A 21,390-nucleotide genomic window follows, 5' to 3' on the forward strand; every position below is an offset into this window, starting at 1 on the left:
CTTCCCAAATCTCGTCAGCATCGACATCGCAGTCCCTCCATCGCGCCAAGCGGAGTCATGGACTCGGCCAGTCATCGACTTCCTCGCCCGCCACCCATCCATCGAGGCGTTGGACTGGCAGACCGGATCTTGGGTGGCAGGTAGACTTCGTCTTCCAAAAGGCTTTCTTCCTAACCTCAAGTTCCTTCGTGCATGGAACACTTTCCTTCTCGCCGTTCTTGGCTCGAAGGTAGATGGTTCGAGGAGGCGACCATTAAAAGAGCTCCACGGGTTGTGGCTGAATGACGACTCTTTCGCCATGTTGCGCAGAGAGCAAAGTGCCTTGAGCTCAGTTCGATGCGTTTCCGTGGATCACATTTACAATCACCAACTTCTTCTCGCCCTTGGAAGGATCATACCTTCGGTCGAGGTGTTGACGCTGTGCCCTTCCAATCCACCGGTATACAAGCTTGTAAGTTCCAGTTTTACTACGTCATGAAAGCGTGTTGTCTGAATAGCCTTTCATTCGCCTAGGCAGATTTTGTTGCGATTATATCCCGCTTTCATTCCTTGCAAAAACTGCCCGGCGCTGCGGTGCTGTGCCGAACCGAAGACAAAACGATACTGGCGGGAAGAGTGCTGCAAGCACGTCCCACCTTGCAGGGATTTACCACCCTATGCGAGCATGACCAGTCTTTCTACGTACATCTCCATCCGGAGAGATGGGAAAATATGGAGCGTCCTGTGGCACACTCGAATGGGCTTGGGCCGGTTCCAAAAGCATAGGTTACGTCGAATAAGCCCAATTACAATAAGTGATGATCGCGTTTATGCAATGGAGGGTATCACAAATGCGGGGTATGGTAATGGGGTTGTCCTCTATCGTCGCCGATCCTATTAAGCTTTCTGGGAAGACCAATTGGGCCGGTAGGTTCTGATCATGCTGGTCATGCGGAGCATCTGGCCAATAGTGAACTCGTTCGTGCAGCGGTCATCTGAGTAGTCCATGTAATTATGGATCGGATCCTCTCCCTCTCGGTCCTTGCAAGTGTTTCGCGACTTGGGACATCCGTTGGTGGACGACTTTTGTGCCGGGGTGTCGTCAATCCCGTCACCGATCTTGTCATCACAGCCTCCTTCGAATGTGTGGTAGAGACCGAACCAGTGGCCGACTTCATGGACAAGAAGCTTGTGGTGCACGTCAATTAGGCGAGTTTTTAGTTGTTCGACAAGAGAGGGGAAACATACGTGACCACGGTCCCGGTTCTTGTGCTTGCCACCAGGGACAGTACGGTAGTCAATCATTACACCATCCAAGAGGGGTTCGCTCCACGCATACGTCGGGAAGGACGAATAACCGATTAGGCCAGAACCCCAGAAATCTTTGTCGGCATCGAACCTGTTTCACGCCTCAGTTGTCCAGCTGGAGGAAGAGCGAAACAAGATACGCACGAGATGGACCAGATGTTGAGGTCAGCAGAGCCTCCTTCGTGCAGAGCGCGCTTCATGTGTGCAGTAAGGGGCTTGTTCTTTAATCCAGCCTTCTTGAACCATTCAGGATTTACAGTCCTGGTAGTCTTGACATGGTTGAAGCGAATGCCGGTGCCACTAAAAGCGTCCTTGAGAACTTGGATTTGCTTGTCGATGGTCTCATCGCTCAGGTTTCCACCTTTCTCCGATTCATCTTTCGAGATGACATGAAAGTAGACATCGAAGGGATCCAGCAGGAAATTGGCGAAGTTTGAGACAGTACCGTCGTCCGAGACAAGGGATGCTGTTTGGTTAGCGAGCCGAGCCTGGAAGTCCGCTTCCATCAGCGCCTTGGTCTCGGGGTCGAAATTGGTATCACAGGCTTTATTGTCAATGGCTACGGCATCGACGAGGCTAGCGGCAGATACGCAGAGGACAGCCGTAAGGGAAATGAGTTTGTTGAAAAGCATTGGGAGAGAATTAAGGGCGACCGAGCGCGATAAATAGCTGGAAGCAAAGAAGTAGTAAAGATCGACGGTTGCGCTCAGCGCAATGGGGAAAATAGTTAATGGGAAAAGTGGATGAACTGCTCGCATGCCTGTCCCATCCCAGCTTTTATGACCCCACCGGAAATCTCGAGCCTGTGATACTATTGTCCTTTTACATCAGATATTACAAGACATCGTCCACAGTACAATTACATTGACTCAACAGTGGGTTCGTCCAACCGCCAAGGCCAACTGGTCTATTGTTCTCGGCGCTGCACAATCTGACGGTTGGCAGCAGCGAAATCCTCGACACTACACTGGATGGTGGGTCCGTTTCCAGCTCTCTGACTTTTGTAAAGTAGATGCTCGAGAACCCGTGTAATAAGCAGTAGCAATAATTATACAATACACTGACGACCTCCAGCGCGCGGAGGGCTTGCCATCGAGAATATCGGATCAATGAATCGCCCAAAAAGTCAATGGCGACTCCTATTTCGAGCAAGGAGCGTCTCGCACTCTGCGGTTGGCTATGTAGATCGAAACAACCAGGCACCTCTGCTCAAAGGGCATGTATTACAGGGAATACGAGAGTTGAAAATTAGCCAGATCGGAGAACAGGAATTTACAGAAGATGACTGATAATATTACATAGATGTCGAGGTTCGCGCAGGTCTTGTAAAGGTGGGTATGAATACAGTTGTGTACTAAAGGGATCATTAGTAACCTTCTGCGTCAGTCGCGCTTATAACACTCGCCTTATTGGGCAGTGAACGGGACGTGCTCCTTGGCTCCTAGCGGTGGCGTCGAAGGAGGGGTGAGCACCGCACGCGTCTTCCGCGAAACAGAACTTTGGGATGTAGATGGAGAAACAACGGGGGCCAACACAGGCTGTGGCTCCTGATGATCGTGCATGGTGGAGCTCAGCTGTGCAGCATCACTCTCTTTTGCCTGCCTCGACCTTCGATCGTCGAGTTCTTGCTGGACCCACAGGTCGATCCCTGAGACAGCATCTTCAGGGGATCCCTTGCACGAGAGAAGATAGCCTTGGAGTTCGGCCGTCGAGAATTTATGTTCGGGTATCCTACTCGCAAAGCGCACGGCGAGCTCCTGAAGACGGGCTGCCTTGTCTGATTCGGTCGATTCCTTTCCCAAGGTTGTACGGGCTGCAGGGAAGAAACGTGAGAACAGGGCGGTCGCCTGCGCAGCTGTTGTCAGCTTGTATTCAATTTTGCGGTCGATTCGGCCTGGACGGAGAAGAGCTGGGTCCAATCGATTGATGTGATTCGTCTGAATGAGGTTCATTTGAAAGATGCGTGTCAGTAAAGGTTTCATCAAAGACTCGGACGGGGTATAGTTCGAAGACGCTCACAGTTGCGAAAAACAGCACGCCTTCTTCACTTCCTATTCCATCTATCACGTTCAGAAGGCCGGAGAGGGTCACGTTTGAGCGCCTCAGGGGCATAAAAGGAAGCCCGAGAAAACCGTTCGATGACGCCCCTCCGGAAGTATTAGTCTCGTCGTCCTCGCGTGAAGCAAACGCGCAGTCGATATCCTCAATCAGAAAAATGGCTTTCTTGGGAATCGTCGATGAGGCCTGCTGAAGGAAAGCATCGTCCACGCTTTAATCGGTGCTGTCAGGGAGGAGCTAAAGTAACGGATAGATTCACTTACAATCCTGCAGACAAGGAGAGAGAGAATATCTCAAGCCCGAGCTCTCCTGCCTAAGCCAATACATTTGAGACCGCACGCAACAAAATCGGGGTGACAAGATGGCCTACCAACGCATGTATGGTGGAAGCTGTAGAGTAAGGTTCATTGTTAGAAGCTCCAGAGACAACAAGTGATAATCAGAACTCACTCTTCCCTGTTCCGGGTGGTCCGTGCAATAGGTATCCTCTACGATGAGGAATTCCTGCCTCGATGTACCAGTCTTCCATCTCGATGAAGTCTTTTGCATCCTGCACGATTGAATCTAGCATGCCTTCCTCTAGAATGATTGAGTCCATGGGCCTTCTCAGCTTTCGCTTAACGCTGCTCCAGACAAACCCAGGGCCGAAATTGGGCTTGCAGATAGAAATCAATCACTTCGGAATTCGCGGATGGCATCGAGCAGCAGGTACTCACCTGAGACGCCGAGTGAAGGATGACACTAGAGCGGCCATGCTCGATATAGCGAACCCTGGCCTCTTCCACGAACTCTTGAAGGTCCTTGACGTTGAGTGTGTAGATCCTGAGAGTCTTGACGTTAGTGACCACTGACAGGGCCAAACCAGAGTGGTTTCTCCGCCAACGTAATTTTCCACGATATGTCGGGAAATCAGAAACTTACGTCAGGACTATCGCTCCGGGACTAAATCCTCCAAATGGGGGCTGTATCATTGCCCCTGTGTTCCGCTTCGTTTCTATCCAGAGTCCTTTCCACCTGAACAGATGGGGGAGCTCGTAGGTAGGGACGAAGTCGACATGGTCGCTTCCGGGTGCGTTTTCGCCGAGAGTGATACCCCATCTTCGCGTCGAGCTCTTAGCATTGATATGAAAGTCTCTCGAGCGCTTCCATATGTTTTCTTCCGTCTAGAGTGCCGACCGAGTCAGCCGTGCGTCGCAAAGGGCAGAAGACAGTGGCGCACCAGGAACATGACAATCCATTCGTATGCCGGGTCGCCTTCAGTGAAATGCGCAGTGACGGAGTACTCTGCGGCGATGACTTGTCAGTCTGACCCCAGTCGATTGGCAGGAGACGGTCGGACGTACGGAATCTCACACGCTCAGCAAGCCACTGCAAGAATCTCCGTCCAGCTTCCACCAGGGTACCAAGGAAGAACAGTTTGGCAGTGTCGAAGACGTATGATTGAGAGTTTGAACTCTGCTGAATCCAGGAAGCTAGAAAGGAGAAGCTCATAATACGAGCCAATAAGCTGGAAGTCAGCGATGACAACGTTCCGACATCCTGAGTCGGAACCTCCATCGCTGGGTGAGTGGTAGGAGGGGAAGGGAAACGAGAAGGCGAAGCCGATTTACGATCGACAGGTTGCCTACTAGTTTCTTTTATACCCACAGGCGTGCCTTACATGAGCCATGTGGGTATGTATTCCCACTTGGGTGCTTCATGCGTCAACAGGCCGCATTCAAGCATATATTAGAAGCTGAGCGAACGTGAAACTGCTGCACCGCGATCACCGAATAGGCTAAAGTGAACCGACAGGCAATTTCTCCTTTTGATAATCAAGCAGAGTAAAGGATAGTATACAACCGAGGAATTACAGAGAGCGTCGCAACAATCTTGTTGCAACTACACCCGCAACGCGCTCGGCGATTCCGCCGATCAATTAGCGCCCAGATAGCGCTCGTCAGCGTTCAGAGCGTTTGGTCGACAATTGGGGGTTAGATCGAGCGAAGGGGAGCTCAAAATTTGAAGGAGAGCAGCTGGAAATACTGACGATAACGATTCAAAAAGGGTTCTGGCTGAAAGAAGCTCCTATGTGTGTTGGTGGGATCTCCGAGAAACCCGACGCGTGGTAACATGAGCCCTTCGGGCCCCCAAATTTGAGCTACGGCCTGCGAGTTGGAGCTATATAGACACCAATGCCCAGCCTGGTCTCCTTAAACTCGGACTCTCGATCTCAAGAATGTCGTTCGATTGCATATGAGTGCTCAATCATGAAAGCCATGCCTATAGTTCCCAACTCCTTCGCACCCGTTGTTGGGGTGTCAGATTAATAGTGACGCCACCTGACACGACCTTGTGCCTCACGTCGAGCCTGAGGAGGGACGCCAGATCATACCCTTTAAGGGGGTTGCTGCGTGTAAAGCCCAAAGCAAAAATACCCAGCCAAAAAGACCGCATCGGTTACTCAACCTGCTTGGCGCTTTAGTTGAATCATGATAGCGCGCGTCTGATTCGGGCTACGCACGGATTGTCGGAACGTACGCAGAAACCAACTAGTTCCATCCAATTTAGAGGCAGCTTGCGAATGACGGAGGGCAAGAGAACGGGCCAAGGGGCTGGATGAAACGCTTAATATAGTACCAGACACTTATTACAGGGACTGTCTACAAGCCAATGACCTCATTGAAAGAAAGGATGGAAGCTCGTTCAGCTTAGCCAGAAACCTGGATGACCACCTTCCCAACATGCTTTTGGGACTCCAAATGGGCGTATGCTTGGAGTGCCTGGTCGAAGGGGAACACCTTGTCGATGACCGGGCGCGTGGTGTCAGGGTGTGCCTCGATGAGCCGAATCATCGAATGGAACCTGGAACGCGATCAGCCACTAATATCGAGCTATCTCCGTCCTTAGGCTCACTTTGAAACAGGCCCAATGTACACGCCTCGCACTAGGATAGACTTCATGATCACAGGAATGAGGAAATCCATCGACCCTTCCCCCTATTCCATCTGGTGTTGAGCACGATTATCTGATAAGCCATAATCAGCCACCCACTTTGGCAACAAACCCGATAACCTCAATAGACCCTCCAATTCTCACAGAACTAACAGACTTGGGAAGAGTACCAGCACCACCCACTTCGATCACACGATCGACTCCCCGTCCATTAGTCTGCCAAAGCGAACCTTGTCAGCGCGAACTTCGAGATTACCCGACTTATCACGACCACGGATGAGTCGAACAAAGTCATGGTCAACGGTGAAAGGACAGGGTGGTAAACTCACGATCCTTTTAACTTCTTCGTCCCAGTTGGGTGTCTTCTTATAGTTGATAAGATGCTTAGCACCCAGTTTCTCCGCAATCTTCAGCTTTTCGTCGGACGATGATGTGGCGATGACAGTAGCACCAGATGCGACCGCAAACTGCAACGCAAAGCTATTTGTTCCGCAGAGGAATCAAGAGAAGGTGGAGTGTGTTAGACATCAGCTTGGATCACTCCCGGAGATAGATTGGTGACGGAAGGTTCAAAAGATAGATGGACGGATGGATGGGTTGAACTAATAGTGACACTGAATAGAACCCACATTGATACACCTCCGGTTCCCAGAACGAGAACTGTCTCTCCACCTAAAACAGGGCTTGGGCCGAGAAGGGCGTTGTAAGCTGTCAGAGCAGCGCATCTACCAAGAAAAAGAGCCACATTTCTGTCAGTTCCCGTCTCGGTTTAAAAAGGAAGCCAAACGTACGGAAGCGTCGATGCCTCATTATACGAGAGGTGCGATGGGATGGATACCAAAGACTGATGGATGATATCGGTCAGTACGTTGCGCGGTGCACACATTCAGTTACGAAAGAGGGTCCCAATCAAACCACTGGAAGGAGTTTAGAAAAGCGCGACCAACTTACCCGAGCAGGAAAGTTTCTATACTGCGTCAACACACCGGGCGACTGCCCGCCCAAGGAGCTCTTGACAGTTTCCTCGGTAGGATCTCCGTAGAGATGTTCAGTGCAGAAATTGGAGCAAACTCGGTCTCCAATCTTCCACTTCTTCACATCCTCGCCTACGGAGATGACTTCTCCGGCCATGTCTGAGCATGGTATAATGTTTTCGTAAGTCCTATTTAGAAAAGAAAGTTAAGTAAAGGCGGATAAGAATAGAACCCCATTAAGTGTTTGGGGTTGACGCTGAGGAGGAAAGGGGTAAGCTCACCCGATGTCGTAAATCCCTTGGGCCACAGAGTAATCGCGGTACTGGCCAAACGAAACATCAAACGCTGAAAGGGACCGGGATATTCTGGGTCATGAATTCTCACCTGGAGGGATACGGCATGGATTTTGACGAGGACCTCGTCGGCCTTGGGTTTGGGAACCGGTGCCTCTCGCTTTTCGAGACTCTTGTAGGTGCCAACCTGTGAAGTCCAAGTCTGGTTAGGCCAAGTCGCCTACAATCGGTCAGATGCACATACCTTGGGCAGGAAGTAGTGCGCGGTCTTCTGAGGGATTGACATGGTAGGGATGTGTACCGAGTGGTCGTGGTGAATGTTGTGTCAATCCACTTCGGCACCCCATACTTCAACTTCCTGTGTCTTAGACCTAGCTGCGACATGGGCCTCGAGAGGGGAAGCATGAGCAGCATGTTTCACGGCTGGACGACATGCCATGAAACCTCTCAGCTCGACTCCTATCAAATCGGCTGATAGAGGTCTCAGAATAGACCACTACATAGCGCCAAGTGCAGAAGTTCAAGATTTAACGATGGTTCCGGGGTTCAGCTCCTGATGTCTAGATGAGGAATCAGCCAAGGGCCCTCGTGCGGTGAAAGGACTCTCACCGATTGCGATTAAAAGATGGCCAGACCTGGTGCACCCCTGATGACCAGAATCTCGTGAAGTGACCTTGTGTTGAGGGCATCAGGTCGCCTTTTCTCACCGGAGAACGATTAATCAGGCTGGAATCATTACGGCTTCGACCCAAGGAAGGAGAGGCAGAAGACAAGTCCCCGGGTCTTCCTCTTCCACCCCTGAAGGCCGTTATGGACATCCCAGCGCTCCACTCCAGAACACTTCCCGAGCATGTATTTGTGCTAGCTCCGCACTCTTCCAGAAGTTCGAGCCCACCGAGTACGCAATACGGCGTCTTTTACAGAAGCTTGAAGCGGTGCAACAGTTCTTGACAAACTGAACCAATGGCATTCTCATGCCACGCAAAAGGAAGAGAAGCGTTTAATGACCGGGTAAGTAGCTCAAATGGTCAGAGCCAGGTGTGATGTTAGGTAAGGTGAAGGTGTTTTCAGATAGCAGTGTGGGATGGTACAATGGCTTACAGATAGTATCATATGGCTCAATCAAGCGCTGAAAGAGGATTATGATTTCCGCCTGGGATGACCCTATTTGCGCTAAGATTGGAGACGTTGTCGGGCGTACTCCACGAAGTCGTCGATGGTGGAAGGCCATGCAGCTATCGCTTAGAGTCAGAAGATCCTTCGAGAAGGAATGGGGATAAACAAGAACATACCTTCCGGGTCGTAGTTCTTGAACTGAGAGTCGATTGTGCGAACGAAATCGAAGAGCTGGACGACGAGAATCAGACTGATGGGTTCTGAAGGTGCCGTGGAGATACTCACCATATTCCATGTATCCTTGCTAACGCCCTTGCCGCCTTTGGCTTGTAGGAATTCGAACCACCAATCGACGTACTCCCGTTTGAAGCCTTCACCCCCGGCACCATTCATACTTACGTCCTGATCCTCATCTACATGGGATAGGGCTCCCCCTTCCAGACCGTGCGGCAGAAGTAGAGCCCAAAACGCCTGTGCGGTATCGAGGCCTGTGCAAGGATGAGTACGGATACTTTAGATCGGGGCGATCGACTGGAAACGAACCTAAACTTCGCTGGCCCTCATTCCTCGCAAAGTCAAAGGTATGGCTGTAGACTTTCTTAAAGTATTTCGGATCTGACCCTAATTGATTGCGGAGTTTGGGCAGCAGTGCCTTTAGCCCTTGTATCGAATCCACCCTGAAGGAAGTATTAGGAATAATCTTATAAGTTTGAAGGCAAATGACGTACCCAAGGCTCTTCAGACCCTCAACCCATCCCTGCTTCGTCCATTCACCAACTCTGGGTGATTTGAGCTCGTACGCTACAGCCAACATGACCACGTCCTCCGGATCGATTTCAAGGTCTTCGCAGAACTTGATAGTGCCGTCGATACTGATCTCATTACCGTCAGGATCTGAAGTATGTCAGCCCAAGCGCCAAATCTCGATGAGATCGCATCCTCGTACCCTTGTACTTGTCGAACAGCGCGTTCAACTTGCTCGTCGACGGTGCAGCGCTCTGGGCATGGCCTCGAGACTTGGAGTTTGCAAATTGTTGTGGGTTGTTGAAATAGTTGTCCATAGCGACATCTAGTCGGTGGTAGGTCTCGAGGAACCGTCTTGCATCTCGCGTCCTGAGATAACGGACGATCAGTTTCTTATCGGCGGCGACGGCGGCGACGACCTACGTTGCTCCAGTGACGGCAACGAACTGCACGATATTCTCTTCCATCTTCTTATCGACCATGGCTGAAACTGGGGAACGGTGTAAGCCAAAAAGTTGCTGTTTAGGGATAAGACGCGCGACAGGAAATCCAATTTGCCACACGTGCAGGTCAGCAAACAGTCCCAATACAAAAGAATTTCGGATAATACCAAGGTCTTATTCAATCGATTTCGTGAAAAGGCAAGAAGAAGAACAGAGAAAACGGCAATTAGAACTGTTATTGCTAGATTCTTCAGTTTGAACGTTGGGAATATACGGCGCTCGACGTCGTCCTCGCCGTTGGGTCGAACGTCTGAGTGCGGTCCCCACAACCGGTAGCGGAGCCGGAGGGAAGGGTGATTTGTCATCCCCAAAGGTCAAGCGTTCGATTCCCGGGGGCTCCATCCATTATTCAGTCCAAAGTGTAGGCTTTTTGCACTAGAGAACGAGGCCTTGGGATAACTATCGGATATATCAACCGTCAGGACAGGTAGCTCTTCCACATTGTCCGGCCAGAGGAACGAGTTCCTCAATCCGACGGCTAAAGAGCGTGCGATTTCCACAGAGGGATAATCTCGCCCGGGTGGACTGCCCCAACGTCCGATGCTCGATAGAGTTGGTCTCACTCAGGTTGAACAAAGGTTAGCCGCCTCGAGGCAGTCTCTAGCGGATATCGAGCCACGGGGGGCAGTGTACGCAGGCCAGATTATCCCTGAGCGGAAATTGCACGCTATCTAGCTATCGGTTTGAAAGGATTATTCCCGTTGTGATAGCAAGCTTTTGCACACCGGCGCAGTCTAATTTGGGAAAGACTCCCATGCTTACTGATAGTGACAAGTAGATTTCCTGTTCTTTCGAGGGAGTAGATAATCTACAATATGTAAGTATAGCTTTATGTCGGAGATATGTCCTCTCCTGACAGGTGTCGTGTATGTCAGTCAGGTCAAGTAAAGCGCTAATACTTGCTACTGACTAAGTACTAGTAAGTAGTGTTACTCGGACTGCGAAGACTTGACTTCTGTACTCCGGTGTTTTGTGAGTCCATTTTAGTGACCGGCTCTCGTGAGATCTTATGGTAACGAGAGTGAGAGAGTTCCCAACGGCCTTGCTCCAGAGATTCGGATAAGCGCCCGTAAACGTACAAAGCTTGTCTGTATTTGCATCAGAAGCTTCCGGCAGCTGCCGGTAGCGAGCATGACCAAACGCGAATCGGTTCTGAAAACCTTGTGAAAGACGTCCAAACCTCAAGTACTAGTAAGTAAACGAAGATTCTTCAATGTTTAAGACATTGCTGATCAGTTAACGCAGATTAAATGTCCTATCACGTTGCTTTAGGATCTGAAGTTTCTCGCAACTCGATTCACTAACATAACGCCGCGCTCACATTTGGATGATGTCGCTTGAGTAGGCATCGTTTCCCCACACCGACCCACTGGTCAGAGACAGCATGTGCCTTCTGTCTGACATGTCGTGTCAAGGTATAGCGGAACAATAGCTTCTTCGCTACCTTTATCCATAACCACCGTTCTACATGGGAATCCCAAGGCATGACCTCCAAAGATATATACGTGCGTCCATTCCCTCCGTTTCATGATTCTCAGGTTATTCTTAGGATTCTTTCATCTCCGTCCTGCGCTTCTTGTTTAGTGGGCCTAAAACGGGAACGAGCGGCTAGCGTAGGGAAGTCTCTCCAAGGCGTACCCTCAGCAACGTCAGGCAGATTGCTGGAAACTTCTGTCCTACTAATGGTCATGCGCTATTTGGATTGCCTTCCAGAACACCTACTCGGGTCAAAAGAGTCGCGAAACCGAACCGCTCACCCACAGTACGCCGGCAGGATGGACTGCAAAGTTTCATTCAATACATTTGCCTCCGCTGGCGCCACTTGCTGTCAACATGTACGAGCTCTGATGCTATGTACTTTTATGTACTTACTTCGTTTCATGGAGATTGCGCTTAACGGGAGCGCTTCTCTTCAGGTGTGTCTTTTAATCTCAGACTGAATGGCGTCGGATATTTACTGACTTTCTTCTCAGCAACAATGGCGACTTCGGAAATTTGTTGGTATCAAATCCAGGACGGACGTCACCAGCCTCCATTTTCCCGTCCCACGAGTCTAACCACTTCAATCGGAGCAGGCCAACTTTATGACTTGCCCACGAAGCTCGCCTTCCACAAACCTGCTGCGAACGTTTGGACCCCTCATACAGTGTCCGGTTTCCCTATTCGCGACCCCTTACGCGAGCGGAAACTCGTCTGTGTGAAATTCCGGGCCCTCAAGGGACGCTAGAACTTAACCGGCCATCAGGAGCTCTGCTGACCTCTCAGACCGTCCCCTCGGCCATTTCTATCTGTGGACGAACCAGGTCGTTTGTCATTTCAGGCGAATCAACGAAGCACACAACACGACACTGATGTTCTAGGCTTCTAGCCTCAGCAGCGTGTTACCATCTCGCGGTCATTAGAAGCCTCAATCCGGAGGTTACCTCTCGTCAGCTCACCGCAAACTGGTACCTCGGACTCGGCGGAGGATGTCAATCATCAAGTACCCTCCTGCGGACTGTGCTTTTGGCAACGCTCTAACTCGATGCAAGACGGCGACCTTGCTGGCTTTGGATAGGCTTCTGGGAGCTAATCTCTGGCGTAAACATGAAGCGGCATGTATTAACACGTGAAGCCTTCGGAGGAGGCAGCAATTCTGGGGTGCGCATCCAAATTCTTTACGTGGGTCGTCAGATATCCACCCTCGACGCGACTTCACCACGCTCAATCCGAACCTGCCTCTGATACTCTCATGTACAGCCTTGCTCTCCCCGACTACGGGCGTTTTCGCCGCCCAAAATAGCGCTTGCCTCAAGGATCTAGACGCCTCGGGCTGTCTTCTGTGGATAGACTCAGATCCCAGAAGCAGTACGCGAGATCTCGCTTCTCGAAGGAGGTATGAATCACGCTCGTATACTTGACTTTAGAGGCGGTTCACGGGGACCTCACGTATTTCACCTTCTTCTCATCAACATTTACTTTCGATCGACAGCTCGTCGACGTTGAATAACTGTCGTCCCTGCACCTTGCTACAAATTTCGTTTGATGCCAGAGCTTAAATTGCTTCAACCTCCGCGCGATCCCCTCCTCATCGCTCCATGACGCCAAGAAAACCTTCATCCAACGGATAGCCTTTCCAATGGAGAGGCAAACGACAGCCATGCGTAACGGCGTTTGGCTGCAGGCTCGACTTAAACTTTGCATGCACTCCCATGCCGTTCGACCGCTTTGAAGACCGAGCAAGGGTCGCTGTAACCGACCGGTAAATGATGTTGTTTTGTGTACCGAGTACCCTTCATTAACAGCCTGACCATTCAGGTCGACGCGCGTCGGATCTCGAGAGTTGCATTTATAGTCTGGCCAACGCCACTCACGAGACACTCCTGCTATGAATCTAATTCGACTCGAATCATGCTGTTAGTCGATGCTCCGCGAATCCGTTGTCTGATGGACTGCATCCTGACTCCACGACGGAGCGATGGGCGCCAGGAAAGCGTCATGGGTGCTTACAGTTGGAAGGCTGAACACTCTTACATGGACTCCCATTTTCTCTTCGGAAAATTCCAAGGAATAGGATCCCGGGCCGTCCAGAAATGAACAATGCGCTCGGCTGGATGAACCCATCGTTTACGTCTCCTATGACATTCAAGTTGGTCAAGAGACCGCCACACGGGATGGATTCGAACATAAGAAAAGGCCGAGAACCGTGATCAGAAACTGCTTTCCTCAAAAGCCTGGTCCATGACGGTCGGATTCAATCGGATTCAATAGGCTCGGCTAACGAGGTATTTTCTATCTGGTGCAGTGCATTTTCCAGTTTTGCAAGGGCTTCCTACTTACGCTCACTGGATAGCAAAAATAGCATGATACTACATCTACTAGGTCCGTCAACGACTTCAACGATCGCGCCTTCCTGGATACTGCTGCATAGCACTCGATCGGTCCCCGCTGGGCCTCGAGGCCCCATAGATGTAATTCATTTCCACACCTGGTCTCAAGGAGGGCGAAGGGCGACTCGACAGCCACGCGGCACTGTTTGCGATAGTAAGGTGTTGTTCCTTCCTCGCTCTCCATTAAATGTGATGCCATCTTCCCATGTACCTTGTTCAATTCTACTCACAAAGCCCAGTCAGCGCGGGCCCTTCAGGCTTCAAGGCGGAGAAGAAACTGCCACGGGGAAGTCCTTAATCGATGCAATGCGGCAACGGGCGATTACGATCGTTGGCTAGATGAAAACCATCCTGCAGGATCATTACCGTATATGGGGAATATGTGGACGATATGGGCGTCCTAGCCTCAGTTTTGGTGGGGTAGACTAGTAATCCAACCCCTTTCGATATAGCCCTGATCCATTTTCTTACGGAACCCATAGCAGCCCTCTCCCCGTAATGTGGCGGCACGAGGCAGAGACGCCAACAGTGGGACTGAAGCCTCACGACTTCTGTGTTGCTCTGATTTGACTGTAACGAAGACTGAACCCAATCCGAAAGGTCGACTGACTCTGACTTTTTGCTGCGATCATCTGAAACGAATGTTAAAAAGAGTCAATGAATAAACCGACATTCGCTGGCTATTTCCGAACCCAAAGCCCCTCATTTCGAGAGTCCCATGTTATGACAAAGTTAGATATGCTTGTCACTCAATTAGGATTGGGCCCACAGCGCTTCTTTGTAAACCATTCCATTGATTTACCCTCTGAAATTTGTTCTAACTGCCAGCAGGCGTTACATGACAGACAATTTCATAACGACTTTAGCCTTACTTGGGCGAGCAGGAAATATCGTCTACCCGGATACCAGAAACGGGATAGTACGATCATCTCGTCGCACGTTACCCCGCCTACGAGCCCATCAGTTCAATCTCGGCGTCTCCGAGTCACCTCCTGCTTTCCTGGCCTCTACAACAGTCGATAAAAAATTTACTCTGGCACCCATTCCATGGATCGATTATCACAATCCTTAAAGTTCATCTAAGGGCCTAACCGTCGCCCCTATAGCTAGACGCTGAGAACCTTTGTCCGAGAACAGCTCTTTCTCGGCAAGTTCAATTGACGCTGGAGGAAATCGAATGGGCTACCAGATGCAACTGGATCGACTTGGATCGACCGCCTGCTTCTGAGCTAGATTCGGATCCCTGGGTTGGTCTTACTGAGATATGCAGTGCTTCTAATGGGGATCCCATCATTCCGTTGAGTGTACTTCCTATCATCCAGAACTACGTACCATTTTCCCGTTCCCCTCATTCGCTAATTCCGGGGTATGCGGATATTGCGCATCGCGTGAATGAGATCCTTTACACCGCTCATAGCAGAGAACCCAGAGAGAGGTCTTGGACTGGGCCCGGGGAAGCTACGACAGGCAAAGAGTGTTTGACACTCTGACGCAGCATTTCTCAGGAGAAATAATGGCCGTATGTTTTTGTGTAATGACTGACATCAGGTTCTCAATGCAGAGCTTCTAGATGTCCATCGGCAACCTACCTGTTAGCCTATCGAATGGTTTGTATTTCTCACATCACAACCTCCGCGCCTCTTAGGCAGTATCAGAACAGAAGTCGGAGTGAAACTGCTTCGCATAGACAGAGCCTTCGCGCGATCTACGTTAAGTTCTCTGTCGCGTCGCAATAACTCCACCGGGTCCGTTCAATGCGAGGATTTTCCCAAGGGTTAATGAAGGTTACCTAAAGGCAATTGACGGTTGCTCCGCCGTGCAGTTAGGTAGGCCGTGCCTTTCGTGTTATTTCTACTGTCATGCAGCAGCCTTCACCTCGTATTCCTAAGTCTTAAGAAAAGATGAAACGCCCTTGTCACAAGGACACGTCTCCCAGTACCGTAATCTTCTCTTGTCTCTGATGCAAAGAAGCCCCCACTGGTCTCCAAATCCGTCACTCACTTCTTCTTTGAAATACCTCCAAGGAACGCTTCGAAAAAGGGTGATAATGTGAAGGGAGCAAGTATAATTCCACTCAAAATGAACTGCCCTACTTCCCATTCCCCTTCCGCCCTTTCCAAGCACACCCATTGATCAGGCCCAAGGGCCGTTTACGATCAGGCTCCGTCGGAACAACCTGGCTTTGACGCCACAAAGCCTGAAGCATCCGCTCCATTTCCCCCGTTTATCCAAACTTCACCTTGTCACGGTCGCGACTTGCAGGGGACCTTGTTGCGTTAGATCGTCGACTCTTTCTTTTCTGACAATTGCTACCGTGACATGAGGATCTGAGGGGTGAAATTGTGGTCGGTAAGCGGTGGAATAGCTGGGTTTGGGCCGGTGAGGAAGGCTCCTCCCTCTCGTACTCGACGCCCTCGATCTTTCAGCCACTGACGTATTCCAAGCACTGGCGATGTTGGTCACCATTTGACCTGATAAGCCAGCTGCGCTGCCCACTGTCGCACACGGAAGACAGACAGCCCTCACGAAGCTGTAGAACTACTATGTATCCCGTTGGAAGGATCTGTATCCAACGTTGCCCTTTCAATACAAATTAGTGAGCAAAGTAGCCCAGGCAGAGTTTAAAGCCCATCGTTGACGTGACTGGAGTTGTAATTTAATTAACGCTGAGCTGAGAGCTCTTCCCCAGAGTCCACACAGGCAGACTCCTTGTGTCAGACGTCAACATAATATTTCCCTCCCTAACGTCATCAAGTAACATTTCATTAACAGCATGCGATCCTTGAAGGATATCGTGTTCAACGCATATATCCTCTATATCTCCACCAATTTGACCGCCACCAACATACTAATTTCGATGACAATCTACCATTTAACAGTTGTGACAGATGATGTAGTAGTCCTGGGAAAAGCCAAATGCAATTCAGGCGATATTGATGTCTTCCGAGTCATTACTGGCTGTCAGTGACAATGGCATTGAACTTGGAAGGGGACGGTGATAAAGGAGTCCATACCTTGGAGACAGGGAGGTGCTATATTTAGTCGATGATGATGATGTCGCGTCGTCGAGCCGCCCTGAGGCAGGGAGGAGGGAGGAGAACCTGGATTTTGTCAGAAGAGTGGAACATGATATGGAAGACGGGATAGGAGGCTTAAGCTTTATGTGACTCGACTGTTCGACACCCGATCGGTGTATATATTTTATCACTCGGAAAATTAAGAGAACCAGCTCGAGGAGAGGACCCCCGAAAACCAGCTGAGAGGTCAGTTCTGGGAAATGGATTTGTTAACCGGATTTTATCTCGCAAAACCCCCCAGATTTTAACCGGGTTTTGCAGTGACCTCCGTGCCAAGCCAAAAATCGATACCCGGATTTTGGAACAGACCTCAAAGTCACGGAAACTCGTCTGAATTCTCATATTTCGCTCGTATATCCATGTAACTACGTCCAAACACTATGGTATGATCAACCCTCGTCTTCATCTCCGTTGCTGTCCCCTTTCTTTGGCTGTTTCGCCACCAGTCCCTTCACGGCTTCAGCAGCGGTTGACACGAAGGGAATTGGACTCTTGCGAGTTAAGGACAAGGCGCTCGTATTGACGGTCCTGGGCGTCTTTAGACGGATAGCTGTTACCAGAATGTAGACCCAAGCCTACATATGGCTACAGGCTACAAAAAATGTACTCATTGATTCCAATTCATAGCCCAGTTTGGTGATTTACCGTCGCAAATCGTAGTCGATTGTGAGTCAAGATACTTCTACATGTTTTGAGTAGAAAATGGGCCCAAAATGGCAAGTAAATTCACGGTCGAGACCACCCAGGACCACCCAAGATCATCAGGTCGCGCGAGCCTGCCGTGCACCAATACCCGGATTTTGGAAGTGACCTCCTCAGAGAGTCGATGATACCCGGATTTAGGAACCGACCTCGACCTCGAAACCCCCCACAAAATACCCGGAAAATTTCTGACCTCCACCCCCAGACCCCCCCAATTTTAACCGGATCTGCACTGACCTCTCAGCTGGTTTTCGGGGGTCCTTCGAGGAGTTATGAACCTAAAAACATCCCCGCACTGGGTCACAAGAAACCATGTGCGAGTCGCAACAAATTGAATAATTCCTCGAGGCCACTTCTGTCAATGGGAACGCATGGCCGTCGAAGGAAGCTTCCAAATTGATCCTAAAGCCCGGGTAGAGATAGTCGCGAGCATGGAAACGCGAAGCACGCCGTGCTGAGAGACTTGGGAGCTGGAAGGGCAAGTGGAAGGGAGCTTGGGATCCCGAGACCGTCGACCAGATGCCTATCACCTTAGCGAAGCAGCCGAAGCTACGCCAATGTGGAAGCAGTCTTTGGAGAATTTGAATGGCGTCGTCAAGTGCTGGAGCAATTGTCGATCGCATGGCAGTGGTGTGTTTGCTGTGTCCTGTCACGTCTCGAGAGAACGATCACCGACTCCACCGACATATCCTACAGATGGATTGTTGAAAGTGAGAGGACGCCAGGGGTCTGTCGTTTTGGAGGGAGTTAGTCGTTTGGCAGTTCGTTTACCGTCTGTCAAGTGCTTTCCCGTAGATAGAAAGCGGACATCGCGACTGCAGGCATTTGATTACCACTAGGGAGAAGCCGCATATGTCAGAAGAGATGTCACATTGAAGGGTTCATCGTATTTCAGGAGGCTACCAGGATAGATTTGTACGACATGGCGAACACATCGGCACTTGTTTTTGTGCGTCGTGGAAGAAGGTGCACGACGGTACCACCGGGATCATCAAAAGATAATAGTCATTATGGCGCTTCGAGGACAGTTGTGGCTGCCCACTTCCAAACAGTCAGTCAAGAAAATGTTACAAGCTCGAGAACCGCAAAAGAATCATGATGGGTAGTCGAAATGGAGGAAACGCCATCCTGCAGCTGTTGTCAATCGTCAGAAAGGTCTATGTCTGAGGAATAGTAGGATCGTGGTTGGCATGTGGTTCCGTGAATCATCCAAGTGGAGGATATAAGTTACTGTACTTCTAGAAGATCAGTCAGTAACGAGAACTCGTCGGATCGACTGATGAAGCTTACCAAATTAGTGTAACAATGGTATCCAGAGGTCGAGGTGGGTGCCCAGAAAGATGCAAGAAAGCGCGTAAAATAGAAGAGAATGGTGAAGATGCAAAATGTGCTGTACAAGACAAGTACAAGATCGTAGATGGTACAAGATGGGGGCGTGCGTGAACAACAACAACGAAAGCAAAGGGAGGCTGGAGCGTATGTCGGTTTCTTTCTAAGTTCGAACAATCACTCTTTTTGTGTGTTTTCCTGCCCTCCGACGCTCAGCCTGGGGAGTAGGCCGTCGCCAGGCTTCCTCGTCTGGATCTTCTGGTGAATAATCACCTTTTGCATTGAAAGAAGCATCGCGGGGAGGCGTGCGGGAATCGGGGCCATTTTGGTGCGCATGGAGATTAGACGGTAGGCCAGGGTGAGAATGGGGGTGATTTGTTGACAAGGGGAAGAGAGGAACGACATTATTAGGCAGGGAATGTCTCTGCAAGGGACGATTGGCATGATGGGGATAGGGGACTGGTGCCGATGAGGAGGATATATGAGGTGATTGCGAAGCAGAAGCTGGCCCAGATGGCGCTGAAGGTGGCTGCCATTGTCGAGAATTGCCGCTACCGGGTGGGAGGTCCACCTCTACCCGGACACGGACGATTTCCTTGCCAGCTTGGGCAAAGAAGGCTCGCTCCTGTCGTACGAAATAGCCGCTCGTGGGACCCGCCCTCAGCTCAGGGAAATTATCGGGTGGGGCAGGTGGGAACATGGCCATGAGATCATGGCCTGTCGGTGGTGCTGGGTACTTTCGGGGCTGCCCGTCGTTTGAATTCGTGAGATCAACGTCTGATACAACGGTCGTCAACGACGATGCCCTCGACTAGGACGTAAAACTAGTGGCTCTGACCTCGTAAGAAGTTCGGTGATAGTGGACGTCTGGCTCTGCCGTTGACATTGGGGTTGCCTGGTGGCGACGACCTCACCGTTGAGGACGTCTTGTAAGAGGGGTTCTGGTCGTCGGGGGTGCTGGTGGAGGCTGTGGGAGACGGTGACGGCGACATGGCTGGGCGAAGGGGGAAAGTGGCCATTGATTGGGAGAAAGGGAAAGCGCGAGAACTGAGCTCATAAATCTAGGGTTTATATAAAGCGCTAGTAGAGATTGAAGAAGAAAGTAGCAAGTCAGGTTGTCCCGATTTGGCGGGCCTGATATCTCTAGGAAATCGGTTCAACTCCGGCAACTGAAAATCGAGCGAGCTGTTTCGGTTTCGGAACCTTTAGTCCCAATTTGGTCTCTCCAGATACATCGCAGTTCGACCGTCGTTTCCAGATTCACTTGCCTCATGCTCCAAGCATGGTCATGTCAACTCTGACAGAAACCGCTCTGCTGGGAATATCCGTCATCCAATTCCGTCTCGCCACTGTAATACCGTACCTGTCGGTCGGTTCTCTGCCAACTGCCAGAAATCGCTCGAAAGTGGGTTCTTGAGAACTCCATGGGGTGAAGGCATACTACGAGCAGTCTTCTCGGTCAGGGATCTCACTTAGAGGTTCTTAGAGGGTTCCTAATCTAGCCTGTGGCCAAGGGCAGGACGGCAGCTATCGCACAGCGTTCTGGGAATCGAGAAACCCTTCGTTCGTCCCCCCGCTTCGCCTTCCTATTTCAGCATGTCACAGAACCAATTCAATCAAGACGGGCAGCTGCCTACGGTTTCGCACCGGTTTCGTGACTCGTCGGCCTTAGAACACCCTATCTGCGAGAACGAGGGCGTTTCCCGTCCATTCATTGGGCAGGACCGGTCCCACATCCGCTTCGAGGTGGAAGCAGTCTAGCCTTGGATAGCTTTATTTCCCTGCGATGCATTCGTACTTCTGGCGGCTCATACTCAGGCTGCCCTTGAATTGATCGGCCACTGCCAAGGTCCGGTAAATAAGGAACCCCAGTAGGCAAGTACGTCTTTGTCTGGAAGCGAGTGACGACTTCATCACTTCGACGCTGACGGAGCGTTGCGAGAAGCTGATGAAGAAGTAATCTTTACCAAGGGGCTGAGACGATGGATATGATCTCTATATCATCCGAGTAGCACTATTCCTTTGAGGTGTGTAAAGCACCCATCCAGTAGCGCCTCTCGGAGCAAATGCCAATGCGCGGGTGCATATGTGTTCTGCGATTTCGTCGTAGTAAGGTACCCGCACGACTTCCGTTTCCATTTATGATGTACTGATGACATGATCAACCCGTTTTCTTCGATTGGAAGAGCAGAACCATAGGAACCAGAGTCATCAGAAGCTAGCTCTGAGGCTCACCGGAGCTGAGCAGGAGGATCTGTAGTTCGATGGCGCCCACTGCACCGCACTTTGAAACGCCTCGGGCAGAAGAACAGAACGGCATCGATGGCAAGTGCGAGAGGCCATGTGCGGCAATTTCTTAGCCGAAATTGCTCATTCTACTTATATTTGACGGGGTGAAATTTCTTCCCTTTCTTCATTCGGGCATTGAAGCTGTTCTGACTACCGGGGAGTAAACCTACATGCTGCAGGTTGACGTTGTGGGTTGACGTATCGTAACAATCGCT

The 21,390-nt window shown here is 50.6% G+C and overlaps 5 protein-coding genes across 5 annotated transcripts; all 5 read right to left on the bottom strand.

Moving 5' to 3' along the window:
- Positions 1-876: 876 nt before the first annotated feature.
- Positions 877-1,919, bottom strand: CC1G_01607 (metalloprotease; the record flags this gene model as incomplete). Its single annotated transcript, XM_001833878.1, has 3 exons — positions 877-1,167; positions 1,228-1,378; positions 1,432-1,919. 3 exons carry the CDS (start codon positions 1,917-1,919, stop codon positions 877-879), a joined length of 930 nt encoding a protein of 309 aa, XP_001833930.1.
- Positions 1,920-2,693: 774 nt separating this feature from the next.
- CC1G_01608 (mitochondrial chaperone BCS1) lies at positions 2,694-4,902 on the bottom strand (the record flags this gene model as incomplete). The annotated part of the gene is made up of 9 exons (XM_001833879.2): positions 2,694-3,224; positions 3,307-3,556; positions 3,609-3,658; positions 3,716-3,735; positions 3,796-4,000; positions 4,062-4,167; positions 4,360-4,508; positions 4,565-4,629; positions 4,689-4,902. The coding sequence occupies 9 exons, from the start codon at positions 4,900-4,902 to the stop codon at positions 2,694-2,696; spliced, it is 1,590 nt and encodes a 529-aa protein (XP_001833931.2).
- A 1,133-nt stretch (positions 4,903-6,035) lies between these two features.
- Positions 6,036-7,832, bottom strand: CC1G_01609 (zinc-binding alcohol dehydrogenase; the record flags this gene model as incomplete). Its single annotated transcript, XM_001833880.2, has 10 exons — positions 6,036-6,189; positions 6,241-6,323; positions 6,379-6,495; positions 6,609-6,759; positions 6,909-7,004; positions 7,071-7,123; positions 7,231-7,441; positions 7,535-7,575; positions 7,638-7,766; positions 7,791-7,832. The coding sequence occupies 10 exons, from the start codon at positions 7,830-7,832 to the stop codon at positions 6,036-6,038; spliced, it is 1,077 nt and encodes a 358-aa protein (XP_001833932.2).
- An 870-nt stretch (positions 7,833-8,702) lies between these two features.
- CC1G_01610 (defective in Cullin neddylation protein 1) lies at positions 8,703-9,902 on the bottom strand. Its single transcript, XM_001833881.2, has 7 exons — positions 9,830-9,902; positions 9,609-9,775; positions 9,391-9,556; positions 9,206-9,339; positions 8,948-9,150; positions 8,839-8,893; positions 8,703-8,781 (listed from the first exon to the last, which is right to left on the bottom strand). Exons 1-7 carry the CDS (start codon positions 9,886-9,888, stop codon positions 8,720-8,722), a joined length of 846 nt encoding a protein of 281 aa, XP_001833933.1. The 5' UTR covers positions 9,889-9,902; the 3' UTR covers positions 8,703-8,719.
- Positions 9,903-19,049: 9,147 nt separating this feature from the next.
- On the bottom strand, positions 19,050-19,905 carry CC1G_01611 (hypothetical protein; the record flags this gene model as incomplete). Its single annotated transcript, XM_001833882.1, has 2 exons — positions 19,050-19,663; positions 19,725-19,905. The coding sequence occupies 2 exons, from the start codon at positions 19,903-19,905 to the stop codon at positions 19,050-19,052; spliced, it is 795 nt and encodes a 264-aa protein (XP_001833934.1).
- Between the last annotated feature and the right edge of the window lie 1,485 nt (positions 19,906-21,390).

Source organism: Coprinopsis cinerea (genome assembly GCF_000182895.1).
Source record: "Coprinopsis cinerea okayama7#130 chromosome 10 map unlocalized cont3.10, whole genome shotgun sequence".
NCBI lineage: Eukaryota > Fungi > Basidiomycota > Agaricomycetes > Agaricales > Psathyrellaceae > Coprinopsis > Coprinopsis cinerea.

Coding starts and splice junctions, on each gene's coding strand:
- CC1G_01610 (XM_001833881.2), bottom strand. CDS start 9,888: ATGGTCGATAAGAAGATGGAAGAGAATATCGTGCAGTTCGTTGCCGTC. Junction 9,776..9,829: donor GTTGCCGTCACTGGAGCAAC/GTAGGTCGTCGC, acceptor CCGTTATCTCAG/GACGCGAGATGCAAGACGGT. Junction 8,894..8,947: donor GCAAGGATACATGGAATATG/GTGAGTATCTCC, acceptor CTCGTCGTCCAG/CTCTTCGATTTCGTTCGCAC.